A 23,602-nucleotide genomic window follows, 5' to 3' on the forward strand; every position below is an offset into this window, starting at 1 on the left:
TCTCGTCTTCAACCGTCCTAGGAAAGATACAGAAAACTCAGTTTCTGTGTACAGTCTCGTTAGCCTTGCATACTATATACGCAGAACCGTGGCGTCATCTGTATTCTCAATAACAGGGATTGTCCCACCGAGGTCAGGTCATTGGGAATTCTGTCACAGCTCTCTGCGGATTCTTCTGTGTGCGCTCCCAACACGATGCTTATGCACTGCTGTTGGCACGAGTTTCCCTACTGTCTATAAATTTCACCATTTCACTGCCCTTACTGTAAGATGCGAGTGTTCGACATTAATACCATGCAGCCAGCATCTGTACTCACCAAAACTACTCAAAGCCGGGACAGAGGGTATTTTTCATCGCACCATATAATTATATTTAGGTATCTTCCAGTTCCTTTCGTGGATAGAGCGTAAGAAGAATGACTGCTTGGTCTGTCTTTCTGTGAGCATATATTTGTCTAATTTTATCTGCACCGTCTCCTCGGAATAGATACCTAGTTCAATGAAGAATATACGAAGTTACTGCCTTTAAGGAGAGTTCTGAATGTCTTCTAACAACGATCTTGCGAAAAGAGCAGCGCCTTTCTTCGAGTGTCGGTCTGATAAGATTTTTCAATATGGTTCCAATATACTGTAACAGTATTCAATTGTTCTCAGTACAAATGTTTCGTATACAACCTCCTTTCTCCATAAAATGCAATTTCCTAGTATCCAACTTTTGTGTTAGCAGAAGAGCCAACACCGTGTTACGAGTGGAGGCCGAAATGCACGTGTTTTAGCTCAGGCAGGCTGGCGTGAGGAGGAAAGAACTATACTGACGTGAGGTCTGGAACATGACAAGAAATGAGAATTCAGAAAGCGGACATAATTAGTTTGATACTTAACTTTAATCCATTAATGATGAACGTCGCTCTTGACGGTACATGATTCTGAGGATAGTAATTATAGTAACTGAATATGGCGCCTTGCTAGGTCGTAGCAAATGACGTAACTGAAGGCTATGCTAAACTGTCGTCTCTGCAAATGATATCGTATGTAGATAGTGAACCATCGTTAGCAAAGTCGGCTGTACAACTGGGGGCGAATGCTAGGGAGTCTCTCTAGACTAGACCTGACGTATGGCGGTGCTCGGTCTGTAATCACTGATAGTGGCGACACGCGGGTCCGACGTATACTAACGGACCGCGGCCGATTTAAAGGCTACCACCTAACAAGTGTGGTGTCTGGCGGTGACACCACACCAACCAAGGGATTTTCATGTGCTTTCCCTCCAACTAAGAGTATGCAGTTCGCATTACTCGCAATAGGAGGCTGTTAAAAAGAATGTCAAATATTCCTATAGCTCGAAAGCAGAAGAGAGTTAATATAATTAATTATATGTCTGGAACCGATACCTGTTGAGGTATGGGCCAATGTGTTATCTCATTCCAATCTGCCTGTTGCGTAGAAGTAGACATTGTAGGCAGTGATGCATGTTGTTGTCACGTATCCTGACACATGCTTCAGCCATTCTTCGCAGCAAGTCGCACACTCTTTCAAATACACTTGGATCCAGTCGGATTACGCCTGCTCATCGTCGATGGCTTGCGCGTACACCAACGGCTTTAAATATCACCACAGCCAGAAATGCGAAGTGTTCAGGTACGCTGAATGGGGAGGTCCTGCTCTGAAGCTCTTCGACCGACCCATCACCCATGAAACGTTTCGGTAAGGTACTGTTGCACGGTCCCCCGTCGTGCATAAATCACTGTCGTTTCTTTCATTGCGCAGAAACCGACGATACACAGCACTTGTGTGGCCGTATGGGTCTGTCGCCTGCATTAATTACTGCCCTTACGTTGACACTGAAGCAACCCTGATGCCTCACCTCCACGACTCATCGAGGATTTACGGCAGCCCACACATGCGTATTGTGGTAATTTTCTGTGACATTCAGACACGCGCAGTGAACGCCAGCCGTAAGACGGTCCTATACCAGCGATTACTACCCATAATTAGTCACAAATAAAACCGCTCCTAGCTTATCACGTATTGGTTTTAAAATGGAACCCCGTTAGTTTTGTTTGCGCATCTGAACATATAAACAAATACGTAATCAGTGCCGTTTGTTGCATTGTAAAATGTTAATTACATCCGGAAATATTGTAACCTAAAGTTGACGCTTGAGCACCACTCCTCCGCTGTTTGATGGTGTGTATCGGAGAGCACCGAATTACGTAGGGATCCAAAGGGAACGGTGATGGACCTTAGGTACAGAAGAGAGTGGAACAGCACATTACGCCCACATGCTAACACCTTTTTATTGGTCTTTTTCAATGACGCACATGTACATTACCATGAGGGGTGAGGTACACGTACACACGTGGTTTCAGTTTTCAATTACGGAGTGGAATAGAGTGTGTCCCGACATGTCAGGCCAATGGATGTTCAATGTGGTGGCCATCATTTGCTGCACACAATTGCAATCTCTGGCGTAATGAATGTCGTACACGCCGCGGTACATCTGGTGTAATGTCGCCGCAGGCTGCCACAATACGTTGCTTCATATCCTCTGGGGTTGTAGGCACATCACGGTACACATTCTCCTTTAACGTACCCCACAGAAAGAAGTCCAGAAGTGTAAGATCAGGAGAACGGGCTGGCCAATTTATGGGTCCACCACGTCCTATGAAACGCCCGTCGAACATCCTGTCAAGGGTCAGCCTAGTGCTAATTGCGGAATGGGCAGGTGCACCATCATGCTGATACCACATACGTCGACGCGTTTCCAGTGGGACATTTTCGAGCAACGTTGGCAGGTCATTCTGTAGAAACGCGATGTATGTTGCAGCTGTTTGGGCCCCTGCAATGAAGTGTTTGTTACAACACGCAACTGAACGTCGGAGGTTTCAAGCGTCAACTTTAGGTTACAATATCTCCGGATGTAATTAACATTTTACAATGCAACAAACGGCACTGATTACGTATTTGTTTATATGTTCAGATGTGCTAACAAAACTAACGTGGTTCCATTTAAAAAAACGTAGGTTTGTGTTAAAAAACATACTTCCGTGCATTTTTGTATGGTTAGTATTAAACAATTACACTAGCCCCTCTCCTCACGTTCGGTCTGTGGAATCGATTCGTCAGTATTTGATGTGGTTTACGAAATATATCCAGCGGTAATGTTAGGTGACTCACCCTGTATATGTGCCACATAATGGTGAGGTAATAGCGTTACGTGGTACCAAGTATAGGTCCGCACGTCGAAGCGCTGAACACTCACTACAGGTGGCGGAAATGCGGACAGTGAGAAATTCATTAGGCACTTCTCGCTCGACTGTATCAACAAGACAACGATTCGACAACGTGCTGAAACGGCTCCATTCAATGGGAAGATGGAAGTAAGGAGACTTGGCTGGAATCAACACATCGTACGGGCATCGCGCAGCTCAGTCGTCATCTCAGACCATCATCTCATTATAAGCTCAGCCCAACATCGACATTGTCGAAGGCCAGAGACAGCGTGGAAGGCCTAAATTACGGTGGCTGTGTACTATAAATGCACATCATAAGTCAGGAAGTCTAGACCGTTTGATCGTAAGAAATGGCATGCACAGACCTGAGAAAGAGGACCCTGTTACAACGGCGCAAGGAAGAAGAAAAATCATTAATGCGTAAAAATGAACAGTAACGGTCCTTTTACACTCTCCCGAGGCACAGTAGGCATTACGTAAGCTACTGTAGATGACTCTCAATCCAGGATATCATGCTCCGTCTCACCTGTAAAAAAATTTAGATCCAGGCGCAAATCGTGGCATTGCACTGACTTTACTATCGGACAATAAAGTGAAAGTGTCGCACTTGCAAGGCACAAATAATATCAGAAGGAAGACCAGGTTATCCGTTTAAAGATGTACGGACGTACACCCCAACAGAAAAGGACAGGAAGAAGAGGTTGTAATGCTACATTGATGAGGGTTGGAACTTTAACAGTGGCAACTATTTATTTACAGCTCGTACAAAATAGATAAGTGTTCAAAATTTTACTGACCTTCAAAGTAGTCACCAGCATTGTGTATAACCCGTTGCGAGCGATGTGGAAGGCGTAGGATACACTTAGTAGTGGCAGTTGTGTTGACAGTTCGAGCGACGTGATCTACTGCCCGACTAATTTGTACCAGTTCTGAAGCGAATGCCGTAGTGTGTTTCCTTCAGTTTAGAAATCGAGTTGACCTCACGAGGGCTTAAGGCTGGTGAGTGCAGTAGTTGGTATAGCACTTAGCAGCCCCATCAGCCAAACAAATCAATAACAGCTTGCACTGTACGTGCTTCAGCATTGTCCTGCAAAATGATGGTCAGGTCCTGCAGAAAGTTTCATCTCTGTCTCTATGCTGTTATTTTTGGAACACAACCTACGACCAGCTTAGAAGTGATGACACTTTCTGCAGGACCTGGCCGTCATTTTGCAGGACAATGCTCAAGCACGTACAGTGCAAGCTGTTATTGATTTGTTTGACTGATGGGGCTGCTAAATGCTATACCACCTACTGCTCTCCCCTGACTTAAACCCTCGTGAGTTCAACTCGATTTCTAAACTGAAGGGAACACTTCACGGCATTCGCTTCAGAACTGCTACAAATTCGTCGGACAATAGACCGCGCCGCTGGAACTGTCAATACAACTGGCACTGCTAAGAGTATCCTACGACTTCTACATCGCTGGCAACAGGTTATACACAATGCTGGTGACTACTTTGAAGGCCAGTAAAACTTTGAAACACGTATCAGTAAATAAATAGTTGCCACTATTAAAGTTCCAACCCTCGTATTTTATTAGGTAATCAAACTATAAATTATAATTAAAAAACCTAAGGATCCCAGAGCCGAGAGTGAGACGGAAATTATTTGATCATTTTCCTTCTGCAGAGGAGCAAATTTTGAGTCAAATTAATTTTAAAGCAACGACTTCCAAACTATAGTTACTGGTGGTCACCAAGAGGGTGGTGACAGAGAAGCTCCTTGGTTTGAAGAAGGATTCCAAGAGTGCAGGGATTCATTGCTGCGAGGTGGTTGTCTGTTAGGAACAGACAGGTAACGATAACCTAACAGATGTGGCAAAATTCACAGCCTTCTTTGTAGGAACAGTCGTTTAGGGTGGCAATAGGAAACAGTTCCTACTTCTACAGTATGTGTTTTCTTGCTTTTGTCGGCGTCCTGAGCAGTCAGTGTGTAATTTCCATGTCCATCACAGAGGACTTCGTGTACAACCGCCAGCCCCCATCGACAGAACACGGCGAGATGCTACGGCCAACTGCAGGGGTAGTCAATCTGTTACTTACCGCCCACTTTTGTGTCTCTGTTGGTAGTAAAATTTTCCAACCGCCCACCGGCTCTTCAGTAACGCTGCGACATGTAAAGTAGGAAAATAATTTTATTTTATAATATTTTTAAAGCAGTGTCACAGCAAGTCAAAGCGTATAACAACAATTACTCACCAAATATTTCATGTCAAAAATTACAAAAACCTAACCAAAATGTTTTTAAGACACCTACCGCCTACCCGCCCACCATGAGAGCTGAGACGTTCACTATACTCCGATTAAAATTACTTCGCGAGTGACAGATTGCACTGGCGGGCGGCTGTGTTTCTAGCCAGCAGTCAGCTACGCTCCACAAGACGGCACATGTAAGCTACGAAACGGGCAACCCATCAAGCACGTGGTGCTCGAGAAAGAACTACGATTGACTGGTGGCTTTCCCCTACCACTCGACTTGCTGAAATATCAATCATAAAGTAATTTTAAGAAGAGTGTAGAGGACGGAAGGGGCCAGGTTGAGTGCTACTGGCCTACAGGCTATGTAACGCTCCGTAATGATCCATTGTTGCTCCGCATTGCTAGCCATTCTCTCTCTACCTCGTCCTCAGTCTTACAGGGTTTTATTTGATTGCATATTTCAAATGACGCTCGACAACATGTCAGCTTGATATTGAACACTAATGCATTCTTTCTTCCCGACTTCAGCGCTTAATATTCGTTCTCTGTTGCTTTCTAAATCTTGATTTCAGGATATATCTCATTTCGGTTCTTCCTATTTTACGATTGTGGTATTGCGCCTCCAATTCACCTACATCTGATGGTCAGCTTCGATTAATTAACGATCAAAGTAATTGCCTGATCCACATCTCCAACTAGGTTCGAGTCAGATACTTTCTAGGTCACGCGGTATGGCATCGCCTTCGCTGTACTAGGCACGAGATGTTTAACACTACAAGGTCTCCTTCCACAGGGGAAGAGGGAAACGAGTCCCTAATATGCATCTTTTCTCTTAACAAGAAATGTGTCTGTACGTTATCCGAAGCTTCGGGTTTTTCGAGAATAAGGAAGTTATCGTCATCCATCTGATGAAATGGCCAGTAAAAAGTGCTTAATTTAATCTACAAGCGTATTTGCTCGCTTCGTTTAAATATTTCGTTATCTATTGAAGTTTACAGCTATGAGTACAAATCACTTAGGCCGGCCGAAGTGGCCGTGCGGTTAAGGGCGCTGCAGTCTGGAACCGCAAGACCGCTACGGTCGCAGGTTCGAATCCTGCCTCGGGCATGGTTGTTTGTGATGTCCTTAGGTTAGTTAGGTTTAACTAGTTCTAAGTTCTAGGGGACTAATGACCTCAGCAGTTGAGTCCCATAGTGTTCAGAGCCATTTGAACCATTTTTGAACAAATCACTTAATGACAAGCTGTCAAGTCGACAAATGGAAAAACATTTAGCCCTCAGGTCAGCAAACTCATGCTAGAACGACGTTCTTAGCTGCTACGCAAATCATGCTACAGGCAAGCTTAACCCCGTGTGATAGTGTAATTGTCTGACAGCCTTCTCTCTCTGCGATTATTCGCGTCACCAACTAGAAGATTGTCGGAGTTTCTTCCTCAATAGTCTGTCTCTCTCCAAACTCTTACTCCAGTTCCGAAGCTCAAATCAGAAACACACTTTCCACTTCGAGCACACTAATACATCACTAAATGTCCACACAAGAAAGCGGTCCAGCTTGCAGTAGGAGTGGGGTTATACGGCTTAACTTTTCACAGTAAAGAAATTCGTCGACAAGTTGAGAAGCAAAATTTTCCAGCGACATTCCCGATACTCTTAGTGCAAAAGTGTGCTATCGATTAGTGAGAAATTTGCGTGACGTCATTAGGTTTCTCTCACGCTGTCCTTGCGGCAAGTTACGATGCTGGTCGCCTTGTACTGCGCGACCCTACAACTACGTCACGAAGGCTTCACTCAGCTTGTCAGCTGGCCTTATGAAAGATCGTAGTTCTGTGAGGAGCCACGCCAACTGGAATTTCCTGTTTGATGCATGAGATGCAAATAGATTTGTAAAGCGATCCTCATCTTTCCGTCAGTTGCACGTTCTGCTGGGCTGCGAACAAGGCGCATGGTATATGCTTCTCAAACATTATCCGTTTTATTCTTGATAGTGCTCAATTACAAACAACGACTTTAATTGGAAACAACAGTGAAGGTGCACACTGTGAATTTTTAATAAATAAAGAAGTTACCGAAGGCGAAAATATAGAGACAGTAATTCACGACAGTGTCACATCGTTTGTCCGAAAAAGGAAGGTTACAGTTTAAGTTGTCGTCGATACTAGGTCATTGGATAAAGAGAATTATCACATACGAGGGTGAAGAAACGAATCGGTCGTGCCCGCATCTCGTGGCCGTGCGGTAGCGTTCTCGCTTCCCACGCCCGGGTTCCCGGGTTCGATTCCCGGCGGGGTCAGGGATTTTCTCTGCCTCGTGATGGCTGGGTGTTGTGTGCTGTCCTTAGGTTAGTTAGGTTTAAGTAGTTCTAAGTTCTAGGGGACTTATGACCACAGCAGTTGAGTCCCATAGTGCTCAGAGCCATTTGAACCATTTGAATCGGTCGTGTCTTGTTTGAATGTATGGTTTAGACGCAACCCACTAATTTTCTAGCATGCAGCCGTGTGAATTTCAACTCGGCCGAGTATTTTTCATTCGTCTTTGGAGTGAGCCAGGAGGCTCGTTCTGTTGACTCACTCAGAGGTTAGTCGGAATTCACGCGCCCGAGATATCAGCGGAGGAGTTGAAATTTGCGTGGCTGCACGCAGGAAATTAATGGATTATCAGTTGAGACATGAAAAACTGAAAATGCACATCCTGGGGCACTCGGTTGAAATGATGTACAACAACATCAATAATCTTCAAGTCATTCTGCGATATGTGGCGGAGTGACGTAGTGCACTAACATCCCCCATACCACACTTTTCTGTCTCATTGGCGAATGGATCGCGTATGCCATCAAAACACATGGATTTCTTTAATATTTATTTCAAGACCATTACACAAAATGTAAGTTAAAGGGAATAATTTTTTTCTTGATTCATATCGAAAAGTATATTGTCAGCAATTGTGTCTGCGATGTGCTGGACCCTCCCTGCAGCGCATCCCGCTTGAGTTTGTTCAATTTTCCTGTGACAATATAACAAGTGAAATAGTGACAAACCAAATAACTCTCCTTTAAGTCTTTTCCACATATTTCACCTGATGAGAATAACACAGCGTCGTGCAATATTCAAGAAATGTCCGAACACGAGTTTTATTATGACGTCTTTCACGTGTGAATTTTAATTTGTTACGATTTTTTGCGAAATCCAGTGTCTGCCTTTCTCACTGTTAGATTTATGTGGTCGATATACTTGTAGATAGTACACTGTCGTAATTGATTCCTGGAATGCACTTAAACAATGTCTGGTCAGCTCGTGTCTTTGCAGGGCTTACATTACATAATTACTTATGTTGAGGCACAGCTGCTGGTTTTGGTAGCGAGTGCATCAAATCTTGAATTTCGTAACAACATACCTGTATACAACTTCATCTGTCGTGTCCAAACAAGCCATTTACACTGAAGCGCCTAAGAAACTGGTATAAGCATGCGTATTCAAATACAGATATTTGTAAACAGGCAGAATATGGCGCTGTGGTCGGCAACGTCCATATAAGACAAGTGTCTGGCGCAGTTGTTAGAGCTGTTACTGCTGCTACAATGACAGGTTATCAAGATTTAAGTAAGTTTGAACGTGGAATTATAGTCGGCGAGCGAGCGATGGTGCACAGCATCTCCGAGGTAGCCATGAAGTGGGGATTTTCCCATACTACCATTCCACGTGAATATCAGGAATCCGGTAAATCATCACATCTGAGGCCGGAAAAATATCGTGCAAGAACGGGACCAGAGACGACCGAAGAGAATTGTTCAACGTGACAGAAGTGCAACCCTTCCACAAATTTCTGTAGATTTCAGTGCTGAGCTACCAACAAGTGTCAACGTGCGAACCATTCAACGAAACATCACCGATATGGGCTTTCGGGGCCGAAGGCCCACTCGAGCACCCTTGATGACTGCACGACACATAGCTTTACCCCTCTCCTGGGCCCATGAGCACCGATATTGGACTGTTAGTGAGTGGAAACTTGTTGCCTGGTCGCACGAGTTTCGTTTCAAATTATATCAAGCGGATGACCATGTACAGGTATGTGGCCGTGCGGTTAAAGGCGCTTCAGTCTGGAACCGCGTGACCGCTACGGTCGCAGGTTCGAATCCTGCCTCGGGCATGGATGTGTGTGATGTCCTTAGGTTAGTTAGGTTTAAGTAGTTCTAAGTTCTAGGCGACTGATGACCTCAGAAGTTAAGTCGCATAGTGCTCAGAGCCATTTGAACCATTTGTACAGGTAGGAGACAACGTTATGAATTCATGGGCTCTGCATGTCAGCAGGGGACTGTTCAAGCTGGTGGAGGCTCTGTAATGGTGTGGGGCGTATGCACTTGAACTGATATGGGACCCTTGTACATCTAGGTACGACTCTGACAGGTGTCACGTACGTAAGCATCCTTTCTGATCACCTGCATCCATTCATGTCCATTGTGCATTCCGACGGACTTGGGCAATGCCAGCAGGACAATGCGACACCCCAAGTGTCTAGAATTGTTACTGAGTGACTCCAGGAACACTCTTCTGAGTTTAGACACTTCCGCTGGCCACCAAACTCCCCAGACATGAACATTATTGATCATATCTGGAATGCCTTGCAGTTGCTGTTCATGAACGATCTCCACCCGCTCATACTGCTATGGATTTATGGACAGCCCTGCTGGATTCATGGTGTCAGTTCCCTCCAGCACTACTTCAGACGTTAGTCGAATCCATGCCACGTCGTGTTGCGGCACTTCTGCGTGCTCGCGGAAGCCTTACGCGATATTACACAGGTGTACCAGTTTCTTTGGGTCTTCAGGGTATATACTTCGTAGACAAACTGGACAATAACAGTCTCATCTCATTTTCTTGAGGCATAGTGGACTTCAGTTTCAATTCTCACGAGTCCTGCACTTTAGGATCTAATAACTAGAATCTGTTTACAAGGAAGTCTTCTGCCCATCGCATATCTGTTCTGATACTCCTTAATCATGTATTTTGTTTACTAGGCGATCTTGTGGAACTGTGTCGGAGATTTCCGAAAGTCAAGAAAGAAGACTTCTACTGTCGTCAGCCTACTGGACATCATCGGATTTCATACGGAATTTGCATCGATTCCCAAACATGATTTTACTTGTCAGTTGATCATTTAGTGCTGAAAAATGATGGAAGAACTGCCAGAATTTCTCGAAGCTACTGACAGCTCAGCACGACATGGATAACCGAATGCGCTACATGTTTTAGATGGTACGGTGGCAAAACACTGAACTCTCATTCAGTATACGAGGGATTTAAGTCGCCGTTCGAAGACATTGATTCTAAGACGTTAATTTAGGTTTTCCGTGGTTTCCGTAAACAAGCTAAAGTGACTGCAAGGCTGGTTCCTCTAAAAAAAGGCAAACCATTTCTCTGGCAATCTTGTCCATTTTTAAGGCCGCATTTCATCTCTTGCGATCTCTCGGTTCGAAGAAGATAGATACTAATTTTCTTTACTTCGCTCCTTTCAAGAATAGTTCTACGATCTCTGGCGAGAACTTAACCATCGACGCGTTCCTGTATGAAGGGCATACAATGTTCTTTGAACGAGATGTGGCAACCTCCCTCGGAAGATTCGTTTCCGGTGCACATACAACAAGTTTCTACCTTCATCTGCATACGAAAACGGTGAAGAAAGTACGGTGCAATTACCCTTTGACAGAGGGCAACAAATTCACTTTTCTAGCGCTATGCTTTCAACTGATTAAGATGATATGTTTATTTAGGCTTAATGAATCGCCTTCTCCTAACGTTGCAATATTTCACTTTTCCGATTTTTACTACGTTCCATTGTTGCCGGTTCCGAACAACGGTTGCAGTAATCGCATACGAGTGCGCTGCATTGAAGAAAGCGTGTATGCTGAAAATTATGCCTAGCTTGTGCAGAATTTGTCGCTTACCATCCTCATCAGACGTGAAAATTCGTAATAAATGGAATAAAAATTCACTAAATAATACGCTATGATCACGTCCCATCTTGTATTGGCTACGCCATCCATAGCAGGGTACCGAGAACACTACTGAATGCTCACTGGTTGTCAGAGAAGCGTGACGTAGAGGCGCAGAACAAGCCTAAACTCAAACGGCATCATTCGTAACTCCAGCTATAATACACCAAAATGAAAATGTCCCAAAAATTTTGAATTTCAAGCTATGACGTGCAATAAATTAGCAATTTATCACACTAAAATGTATTTCGGAAAGGAAATTCTTCTGCTTTCACTTTGTGGTACAGTCTTTTCAATCCTTTTTCAACCTCAGAGGAACCAAAATGTTAATTGGACATGATTATTTTCTGTGTTCATAGGTACTAGTACCACAGTTTTCTACTGTAGTCGCTTTCACATTAGCCCAATGGCTTAGAGAGATTCATTTAATGGTGCAGTGAAAAATGCTCAAATGTGTTTAATTCAATGTACACACTCCTGAATTTATGTAGCATTTGTATCGTAAACAGATGGACATACTGTCGTATAACTTATCTCTGCGGTATTCTGCCGAGCGCTGTTGGCAAGTGGGGTGCACTCAGCCCTTGTGAGGCAAACTGAGGAGCTATTTGTTTGGAGACGAGCGGCTCCGGTCTTGTAAACTGACATACGGCCGGGAGAGCGGTGTGCTGAGCATATACCCCTCTGTATCCGCATCCAGTGACGCCTGTGCGCTGAGGATGACACGGCGGCCGGTCGGTACCGCTGAGCCTTCCAAGGCCTGTTCGGACGGAGTTAAGCTTTTTTTTTTTTTTTTTTTTTTTTTAATTAGACCTTTATTATACTGCGTCTAGATATTTTTAATGCCTCTTACTAACACAATAACCACAATTAGGCCTTTATGTTACTCACCTATGAAAAACCAATTTTCCTTCTATCTCTTTGTAGCCGTAGCAGCAACAATTATTCACCATTGCTGCTAATGATACATAAATTTGTAGAAAAATGGCAAATTCATGTAACATTAAAGTTTCCCTCTTAGCACGTAACGCAAGCAAACAGCATTGTAGGAAAGTAAAGTAAAAATCTCAATTTGACGTTTGGCAAAGAGCACATTTCACTGTGCTCAGTCTATAGATAGTCGTACTTTATTTCACTGACGCAGACTGCATACTAGACGGAGCCGCTAGGCCACATTTTGTCTGAGACCAAGGGCTTCTTTCAGTACGTACCACGTGCGCTTGCCGAGCCTCTTCTATGTAGTGCGTCGTGATGATGACCGTCTTGTTGCCGTCCTTGGTGATGTTCACCAGATGATTCCAGATACTGCAACATACACATACAAACGTCACTCAACCACCTGCAACAAAAAGTAATGACAAAAATGACTGCTAGCGAAAGATCCTCCGAATTCTCTATGTGAATTCTCTTAAAGCTTTTTCAATAAAACGAACGTTGTTAACATTCTACATCTTTATCTTTCATGTCTACATATTTACACTCATGCTCATAAATTAAGGATAATTGCAGAATGTGGTGCCACACAACGTGGCATTACACAAAACTGGCGCTAGTAGCGTAGGCACATAGGGAACAAACACGACATAGATCTGTAAGTCCACTGTATTGGTGATAAGTTGAGAAAACCGTACCGAAACACATTTGCTACAAAACGCTACTGTTTCCTGCGCATGTACCCCCACATCAATATGGGATATGCACACGTACACAGCCCGCACAACGGGTTGGCATTCTCTGGATCAGGTGGTCGAGCAGCTGCTGGGGTATAGCCTCCCATTCTTGCACCAGTGCCTGTCGGAGCTCCTGAAGCGTAGTAGGGGTTTGAAGACGTGCAGCGATACGTCAACCGAGAGCATCCCCGACGTGCTCGATGGGGTTTAGGTCTGGAGAACAGGCAGGCCACTCCAGTCGCCAGATATCTTCTGTTTCAAGGTACCCCTCCTCGATGACAGCTCGGTGGGGCCTTGCGTTATCATCCATTAGGAGGAAAGTGAGACCCACTGCAGCCCTGAAAAGGCGGGCATACTGGTGGAAAATGACGTCCCGATACACCTGACCTGTTACAGTTCCTCTGTCAAAGACATGCAGGGGAGTACGTGCACCACCCCACACCATCAAACCACGTCCTCAGGCCCCTTTCAAGGACATCAAAGGGTTGGTCAGATGAAAACTCAGCGGGAATCACTGTTCAGACTATACCTGGACTCGTCCGTGAACATAACATGGGACCACTGTTCCAGTAACCATGTACTTTGTTCTTGACACTAGGCTTTACGGGCTCTCCTGTGAGCAGGGGTCAGTGTAATGCACCTTGCAGGTCTCCGGTAGACTGTTTGTCTGGAGACAACTATTCCAGTGGCTGCGGTAAGGTCCCGAGCCAGGCTATCTGCAGTACTCCCTGGCTGTCTGCGGGCACTGATGGTGAGATATCGGTCTTCTTGTGGTGTTGTACACTGTGGACGTCCCGTACTGTAGCGCCTGGACACGTTTCCTGTCTGCTGGAATCGTTGCCATAATCTTTGTGGCACTCGGAGGGCCCGTGCTACGACCTGCTGTTTTTGACCATCCTCCAGTCGCCCTAGTATTCTACCCCTCATAACGTCATCAATATGTGTTCTTTGAGCCATTTTCAACACACAGTCACCATTAGCACGTCTGAAAACGTCTACACATTTACTCGCTGCACCGTATTCTGACATGCACCAACACACTCTCCCTATGTGGACTGCTGCCAGCGCCGCCATGCGACGACTGCACGTCATATGCACCACATGTTCACACCCCGAGGTAATTTAAACCCGCAAACCACCCACTAGAGCGTTGTTTCACCATGTATCAGCATTATCCTTAATTTATGAGCATGAGTGTATTTCTCATCTTAATCACCCTGACGACGAACATATTTCTCCTAACGAGAGACCAGTTTGTCTATAGTGTCCTGTAGAATATTTGATTTTGTTGACGGAGCCACAACTTCACGTCTGCTTATACTGCTTCATTGCTATCAAAGTGATGTACTCGAAGATGTTCTTCGTTTTTGGAAACGGATGAAAATCGGATGGGGCCAAGTCAAAAGCTTATGGAGCATGATGGATGACAGGAACCCAAGACGTAGAATTGTCCCAGCGGTCGTGTGTGGACTGGCATTGTTATCCTGAAGGCGTGGGTGCTCCGTGTGTGGACGAACCCTTCCAAGTCGAAACTCGATTATAGCACGCTGCTCCGCATGCACCCACACACTTGTGATACACACCGCCATATTACAAGCTGCAATTAGGAGCCAGCTAGCGGCAGAGGGCTGTAAATACGTGGATACGAAGAAGAAAGAGGTAGAATGTTAAACAAGTTTGTTTACTTTAAAATGGTTTATGAGTTTTCACATAAAAAAATCAGAGGCATTACATTTCAGTACCCCCTAAATATACTAAACAGCTAACCCGCCGCACAATATCAATTGCAGGTTGCCTACCTAACGTCTTTTAGGGGCTACAAAAGTTTGATTTTCCATATTTCATTCAGTCATAACCCAAATTAAAAATTTAAAATGCTATTATAACCTACTCTGAAATAGCTACAACCTTATCTTAAAGCTTTAACACAATAAGTCAATTTAGGTGGACTTGGTTTCAAAGTAAACAAACACTGAACGTTAGTACGAGTAGTATGTAACATGTTAGATGTCTCTCTTTGCTACGTTGCAATGATGATAATTACAGAATAAAACATTTACAACCATAAGTAAGGGACGCAAGTAAACATTACAAGCGGCAAGTGTTTCCATGAGTTAACAGTATGCATATGATTTAAAAGTTTGATTTAAGTAATTAGAATGAGATATTTATTATATAATTAAAGGGTAAATGAGCTGTTGGTGTAAGTGACAGGCAGAAACGACCATGTAGAGCCGCAGGTGTGTCTACGAATAGTGAAGAACAAGCAGTGACAGGTAAATAGACTGAAATAGTTATTACTTGAATAAACGACTAAAGTAATTCGAAACATACGTGGCAGACACAAACGAAAATAAGCAGATGTAGGAGTTTATGTGAACTGAATTACTGGTTCTGTAATGGTAGAATAATCGGTGATGCAGGAAGATTAATACATCTAATTACTGTTGTTTTTAAAGGTTTTTGGTGCCAGGTCTTCTTGAAAATTCTGGTAGGAAAATAATCTGTTTTGATTCAGTTTTTTCGTTAAATATTTTTTGAGTTAATTTTCGCCAGTTTAAATCAGATTTGTAATTCGTCATACACAACGGATGTAGTGAATTACATGATCTTGTTTCAGCGAAAGAAATATAGACGTAAGTATCAGCGCGTATTGTTAATTTTAGACTGGAGGGGAAATTAAAACGGAGGGGTTCCTTACTAACGCTAGACTATGTAGTTCCTACAACAGCAGACGCAAACTGAAAAATCCGTGGGTTATCGCGTGTACAGAAAGGCAACCAGTAGCTGAAAGGCGATGGTGGTCAGATGTTGGAAGAAGACTGCTTGCTAAACGAGAAACAGAACGTCCACGGTCATACGTATTTCTGTTTTAAACAGGAAACCATTCTGCCAGCGGGTAACGAAAGATCTCTTTACGACTTTATCGTGCTTTCATCTACACTAAGGCAACTCCAACAGACATTTCAAAGAAAATAGTTTTCAACGTATTCCTTGCCTTCATTTCGACGCCAACTGGGAGTAACGAATGATGGGAGCTTCTGGTGTCTTCTGAGGCGGCAGAACTGCATTACCGAGCTGAGACTTAACGACGTCCATTAGGTGGATAACGGCAACCGTAAGGATCTCACACATCAGAACTCGCGCTGAGCTCACTCGGTTTGTAGCAGTGGCACGGCCAGTAATGAACTGTAGCGTTCACTTACCAAGGCTTTAATTTTTTCTGGTCTAAGAAGCCCGATGGAAATATATGCTTCTAAGATACGTAACGAAGAGGATCAAATAAAAATGCAATAAAATCTTCAGGGACACCTTGCCGCACTAGATCGCAGTAAGAGCGCCGCTTTTATTTCCATTTTCTGGCGAAGTGTCAGTATATCACAGTCCGTCTCCGAATAAATATAGGTGTCGGCGATTGGAATTTTACGTAGATATTAACTTGGGTCCGCTGTCCACCACTGCGATGCAGACAGTTTGTGGCAACTCTCGTTCAAAGGCAGGTTACCAAGCTGCGCTGGGGCAACAACCTTACCTCGATTAACAAGATTAGCTGGCACTCGTGTCCCGATTGCGTCCTTAGTAATGCTGTCCTGGAATCCATTAACTGAGCAGATTGAGAGGCGTCGTTTCGAAATCGATCATATGCTTTCCGTTGCAGATCTATTTTCAGAATGTTTTCACTCTGCAGCGGGGTGTAAGCTGATCTGAAACTTTGGTGGTGATTGTAAGTTCATATGGGACCAAACTGCCGATGTCGCCGGTCCCCAGGCTTACACGCTACTTAATCTAACTTAAACTAACTTAATCCAAGGACAACACACCCACACACAGACACACACACACACACACACACACACACACACACACGCCCAAGGGAGGACGGAGGACTCGAACATCCGGCGGATGGAGCCGCGCTAACCGTGGCAAGGCGCGATTACCCCGCGCGGCAGATTTGAAACTTTCCTGGTAAATGTGAGGGCAGGTTATGTGCCGTGCTTGGATAGCATAGTTAGTGGTGCAAATGCCAGCGAAAGACAAAGTTCCCAGGTTCGGGTCCCAGAGCGACCTACTTCCCCTACTAGGAGAATTTCAGATTTCTTTTCCTTTCACAGTCTACGTTACGTATGTTCAGTGCAACACTGCACTTGTCCGACGTGAAATTTTCCACATTTGTACGGAATGTGATACACACCAAATATATGAAGTCCGAGATTTTCTTTTATGATGACCAGAAGGTTCCTTATTTTTGCAGGTTGTGAAATACCAGTTGATTCAAAAAGAAAGAACAGGTTTCAGTTGTTTATTATAGACAAACATATAAGATAGATGCACATTCCGCATGTCACTGGATAGAGGAAGATTCAAAGTTCTAACACAGCTGCGCTGTCGTTTGTTTTTCTATCAACAAAGCAACAACACCACAACAGATACCTTTTGTTTGTTGGGATCTGCGCGAAGTCAGTCCATTGTTCAAGTGCAGTGTGAATTCCGCCGTCGATTTAGCAACAAGCCGCCTCTACACAAGCAGATTTATGATTGACATAATTAATTCTTGGAAGCTGGTTCCATTTCCAAAGGAAGGAGCACTGGTCTGTCACGCACGTCTCACGAAAATGTCGTGAATATTCGAGATGCGTTCACACGTAATCCCCTCGGAAGCCCACACGACGGACAAGTCACTCACTACTTCCTCAAAGAACTGTGTAGCGTGTTCTGAAACGACGCCTGCGTACGAAGGTCTACAAGCTGCAGTTACGGCAGCAATTGTGTCCCGGCGATCATTACAGAAGGTACGAATTTTGCATTTCAGTTCTCCAGGATCTGACAGAGAACACTGTTTCCGAACATCTTTTCGGATGAATCGACGTTTCATCTATCGGGTAACGTAAACCGCCATAATGTAATAAACTGGGGGGTCATAAAATCCTTGGGTTGTTGTCGAACGTGAAAGAGCCTCTCCGAAACTGAATGCGTTTTGCGTCGTTTCTGTCCACAGGTTTATGAATCTTTCTGATTTGCGGAGGAATTTGGGACAGGAGTGTCATACCTGGACTTGCTGCAAAATTGGTTGTTTCCGTAACTTCACGAAGATTCCATTGATTTCATTTGTATGCATGACGACGCCCAACCTCACTTTCGCCTTGAGGTGTGGCGTTATCTTAACAAGACCATCGCACATCATTGGAGTGGAAACGTCGGCAAGGTTTTGTTCATGGCTTTTGGCCTCTGATGTTAATAGACCTCACAACTTGCGATTTTTTTTCTGTGGGGATACATAAGAGACAGAGTCTTTGTCCCATCTATGGCTACTCTTCAAGATCTGAGAAAACGATGCGTTGACTCCGTCGATTAAATAAACAGGGACGTGTTGATTCGTATGTGAAATGAAATGGAATACCGATTCGATGTTTCTCGAGCAACGCATGGTACTCATGTGTAGTGTGGGTCTAGAGGCTGTGTAAACATAAAAACTCTGAAATTTCCTGTATCCAGTGACATGCGCCATGTGTTTCTCTCTGTCGTAGTTTGTCTGAAATAAACAACTGAAATCTGTTCTTCGTTTTCGAACTGCCTTGTACGTGCTTGATAATTTTCTTGAGACAATAAGACGGTAGAGAAGCAGTCTGCTTCGATTAGGGCAGCTATGGACGATGGACCCGAGTCGCCAGCTAGGCATAGCATTAAGGGGTCCGCCGGCTCCCATCTGATAATCCAGTCATCCCATCTCTCATGACACCCATCACATACTCTCATTACATAAGACACGGTTTGGAAGTAAATTCAGGACACAGGTGCAAAGCTTAATGTCTTGGAACTTTTCGTCGTCACCTCTCCTCTCTTTGTCGGCCAAATACTGGCAATCAAACTTTCTTCCTATACCAGGACTCGAACCGGCTATCCCGGCTCGTTCGCCACCTCACAGTTCACTACCGTTGTTCACACTGAGCGAGGTGGCGAAGTGGGTTGCGCACTGGACTTGGATTCGGGTGGACAGCGGTTTAAATCCCGCCCGGCCATGCAGGCTAGATTTTCCATTGTTTTCCTAAATCGTTGAAGATCGTTGAAGGAAAATGACGAAATGTTTTCTGCGAAAAGGACACGGTCGATTTCCATCCACAGTCTTTTCCAATCCAAGCTTGTACTTCATTTTTAATGATCTCTTCAACAACGAGAAATTAAAATTTACTCATTTTTTCCTTCTTTCTGTAAATTTTTCGGTAAGTTGATCCATATTATTTCAGATAAGGGCAGTGTCTAAAATTTATTTTTCGTCTTTGCTTACAGTGCTGATGACTCATTAATGAAAATACTAACAAAAATAAATAGTGGACCAGTGAGACACTAGAGTAATACCGTGGTAATTACGTGAATATCATTGATAGTCTGGAATGTGCTGTCGAAAGTCATACCTCACACAGGAAATGTGAATACGAGATAGAAGAAAGAAATGAACTTCTCTATGATAAACTTCGTACGGCAGGGGAATCTATTTATTCAGAAACTAGCAACGAAAGAATATATCGAATGTCAAAGTAACTGCGAAGGGGCATGCCGTTTTTAAAAGGAGTATCTCTAAGTAATGAAAAGTGTGAGGTTATCAACATGAGTAATAAAATGGTTCCGTTAAATTTCGGTTCCTCGATAAATCACGCGAATGTAAAGGCTGTGAACTTAACTAAATATTATAAAGACTTCAGTTACGAACAGCTTAAATAGATAATGTTGTGGGGGAGGCGAACCAAAGACTACGTTTCACTGACAGTAAGCTTAGAACCGCGTTTCTCAATCTTTTTGTCCTTTGGGGCACACCACAGTTCGTTTCAAGCTTTCGTGACACCCGTACACGTGATATTTTTCCTAGAAGCAAAAAAGCAAACACATAAAGCACATACGTTTTTTGTTATTCGTGTAATCACGCATAATGATAACCAATCTCTTGCAAATTGCTTGTCTATTTCAATTTTTTATGACCTAGATATTTTATCTGTGGAAGATTGCGAGACACTAAAAATCTCGCGACAAACCTGACATGTATTCACAACACATCAGTGTACCGCGACACGGTGTCCGAGAAACGCTGGCTTGTAACATACAACTGTCCAAAAAAAAAAAAAACTACCTACACTACGCTTGTGCGTGCTCTGTTACTGTATTGCTGTGCAGTATGGGATCCTTACCAGATAGGATTGACGGAGGACACCAAGAAAGCCAAAAGAAAGGCAGTTCATTTCGTATTATCACGAAACAGGGGAGAAGGTGTCACGGATGTGATACACGAGCCGGGAGGGAGTCGTTAAAACAAGTGCGTTTTTCGTTGCGGTGAGATCTTTTCACGACTTTGCAATCACCTGCCTTCTCCTCCGAATTCAAAATTATTTTGCTGATGCACACGTACATAGGCAGAAATAATGATCGTAATAAAATAATAGAAATCAAAGATCATACAGAAAGATTTGAGTATTCATTTTTCCCGCGCGCTGTTAGACAATGGAGCGGTAGAGATGTAGTTTGAAGATGGCTCAGCGAACCATCTGCCAGGCACTTAAGTGTGAATTACGAAGCAGTCTTGTAAATGTGAAAGGAAACGGCAAAGCTGTTCCGAAACAAAAGTGTGTTGATAGTGTTGTGACGAAGATCTTCAATTAGAAGATCATTCTGACGCTGTGTAAAGCCCACATTTCTAAACGGACATTTTTCGAGCCGTTGGCAGGGCTCTAGAAATATAACGTCAAGCAGGATCGACGAGTGAATGTTGAGTTTTTTGCTCAAATTGTCAATGTAATACGTATTCCTCATTGTAAGACAGTGGAATAAAGTGACAGCGAGATGACTGGCACGCACCATATGATTTGAGCGAGGACTGTAAGGACGGCATCACTAATGTGACAGATTCTTCGCATCCGGTTCCAGCATCCGTGACAGGCACGGAAGATAACAATACCACCGTGAAGAATGTTATCTGAGAAGGCAGACACATTACTACTATGGATACAGCGTCTCTGTTACCTGCTCTGTTACGTACTTCAATCTGCTAAACCGATTTTCCGAAATATGCGTGACATATTAGTACCTAAATACGACTTTTGCAATAAGAATACACGTCTATAGAATGAATTTTACACTTTGTAGCGGAATGTTCATTGTTTTGAAAGTTTCTGGCAGATTAAAACAGTGTATTGGGATCAAGTTTCGCTCCAGCGAACAGTTTTAATCTGCCAGGAAATTTCAGTACTCATGTTGATTATAATTAATTGGTTTGTCGTGTCCTCCAGTAATACTGTTCGCAGAATAATGATAGAGGTAATATCCACCTGTTCATGAAACAACAGAAAATTTCCAGTCTTCCTCCTCCACTTATACAAACAATTTGCCACACATATGTGTCATCATCAATGAGTCTTTACTTCAATCTGAAATTTTAAATGAAAAGCACAATATTGTCGATATTCTACAGTATTAATCTCTTTCATTTACTGGTTTTTGGCTGGCGAGGCCATCATCATACTTTAACTTACTATCCTCATCAAAGATGGTACAATGCTGGTGAAAAACATGGAAAAAGTATTATACATAGAGAGTGAGTTACAAACACAAATGTTATTGGCTAATGTTGTCCTCCTCCCTTCCACTTACCTGCGCACACACACACGAACGTAATGGTATTTTCGAGTTTTAGTTTCAATGTTTTTCTTTCTGATCTGTTCTCTTTATAGTTATTTGCTGTCGATTATTAACAGTTACTTTACTACTACACTATCAAAGATAACATTTACTCTACGTTTACACCTCACTCTGCGTTACACTCTTCTCAGTGTTGTTCATTAGTACTATACCCAAAATAACGACAGTTAGTTAAAGTTTGATGACGGCTTTGTGAGCAGAAAGCCGATTAACTAAATAAGTTAATACTATAGATCACCTACCATTTTGTGCTTTTCAGTTATACTTATGAAGTTATTCAACCAAGAAGTGATCGAAGACTCATTTAACATTATACTTGAAAGTTAAAAAATCATTGTTGAATTGTAATAATTTTAACTGTTAAAACATACTGCATTATATTCAACACTGTTACACAACTTATATTTTGGTTCAAGCCCTATACATTCGATGTGTGTTTCATTATTTTAGGTTTCATTTATAAACGGCCTATAAAGCCGAAAATGACCACTCTTGATAAGAAAATAAAATTTTGGCAAAAACCCTACTGCTCGGAGAGAACCGTGGTGTAACCTCTAACAGCTTCATACCTACTGTGGAATCAAATGTTGAACAATATTATTTATTTGTTCCAAGAGGATTGCTGAAGGCATTACTCTCTCACCTCAGGTAAATATTCTTGTTTCTTCTACGTCTTCTTCTCCTTCCTCCTTCCTTCTAGTTTTAGGCCTTTGCCTGTCATGTCCTATTATTCAGTGCCTCTATTATCTGAAGTTAGATTCTGTTTCATCTCTTTATCTCTTTCTTGGTCTACCTAATGATTTTTCCCTATTGACCGATAGTTCATTTTATTTTGGGAATTCTATTTTCATCTACTCTCTTTATACGGTTTCTCCATTTGTTTCTATACTCTCTGATCTGTTCATTTGTGCTTCTAAATCTATTTCTTGCCTGATTTTTGTGTTCCTTACCATATCAAACAATCTTGAGCCAGTTGTTCTTATCAAAAGCCTCGGTTTTGCAGATTCTATTCTTAGTTCAATTACGCCTATTATTAGTAAAGCCCAACATCTTCAGGAATGGAGAAAGCGGTCTTTATGTAAGTTATTAAAATTTAAAAACTGTGACAAAAAATCTTTTGACATCTAGACAGCTGTTGTGTCCACGTCTCACTGCCGTAAAACATATCTGACATTGCCATTACTTAGTAGAACGTTCTTAGCGCTTGTTCTCTCAACCTTTTATTCAGCGTTTTGCATATTGTCTCACTAATGCAACTGAATTTGCCAGTTTTTTGGTATATCTTTGTAGTTTGTGAAGAACGTTGAATTTATTCCACTCGCCCTATTTTTTGCAACGGCTTTGCAGCAGTGGGTACACCGGTTCCCGTCAGATCATCGACGTTAAGCGCTGTCGGGCGTGGCAGGCACTTGGCTGGGTGACCATCCGGGCCGCCATGCGCTGTTGCCATTTTCTGGGTGCACTCAGCCTCGTGATGCCAATTGAGGAGCTACTCGGCCGAATAGTAGCTGTCCGGTCAAAGAAAACCATCATAACGACCGGGAGAGCGGTGTGGTCATCACACGCCCCCTCTTATCCGCATCCTCAGCTGAGTATGACACGGCGGTCGGATGGGCCCGATGAGCCACTTGTAGCCTGCAGACGGAGTGCTTCCCTATTTTCTGGCAGTTTATTGCAAGTTGCTTGGGACCGGATCTTGACCTTTAAACGCCATAATTTGTTTCTTTGGCTCGAGGCTCTTAAGTTATAGCTATTAGCATTTACATTTAATTTATAAATGGATTTTTGAAGC

The 23,602-nt window shown here is 43.2% G+C and overlaps 1 protein-coding gene across 1 annotated transcript in view; it reads right to left on the reverse strand.

Annotated features, from left to right (window-relative positions):
* The window catches only part of LOC124605518 (ABC transporter G family member 20), a 408,656-nt gene that overhangs the window by 62,906 nt on the left and 322,148 nt on the right, over window positions 1–23,602 (reverse strand). Inside the window, exon 6 of the mRNA XM_047137261.1 lies at window positions 12,670–12,763. Coding sequence (XP_046993217.1) covers window positions 12,670–12,763 — 94 coding nt within the window. The remainder of the gene's footprint in view (window positions 1–12,669; window positions 12,764–23,602) is intronic.

The sequence above is a fragment of the Schistocerca americana genome, chromosome 3 (genome assembly GCF_021461395.2).
Source record: "Schistocerca americana isolate TAMUIC-IGC-003095 chromosome 3, iqSchAmer2.1, whole genome shotgun sequence".
In the NCBI taxonomy this organism is placed as follows: Eukaryota; Metazoa; Arthropoda; class Insecta; order Orthoptera; family Acrididae; genus Schistocerca; species Schistocerca americana.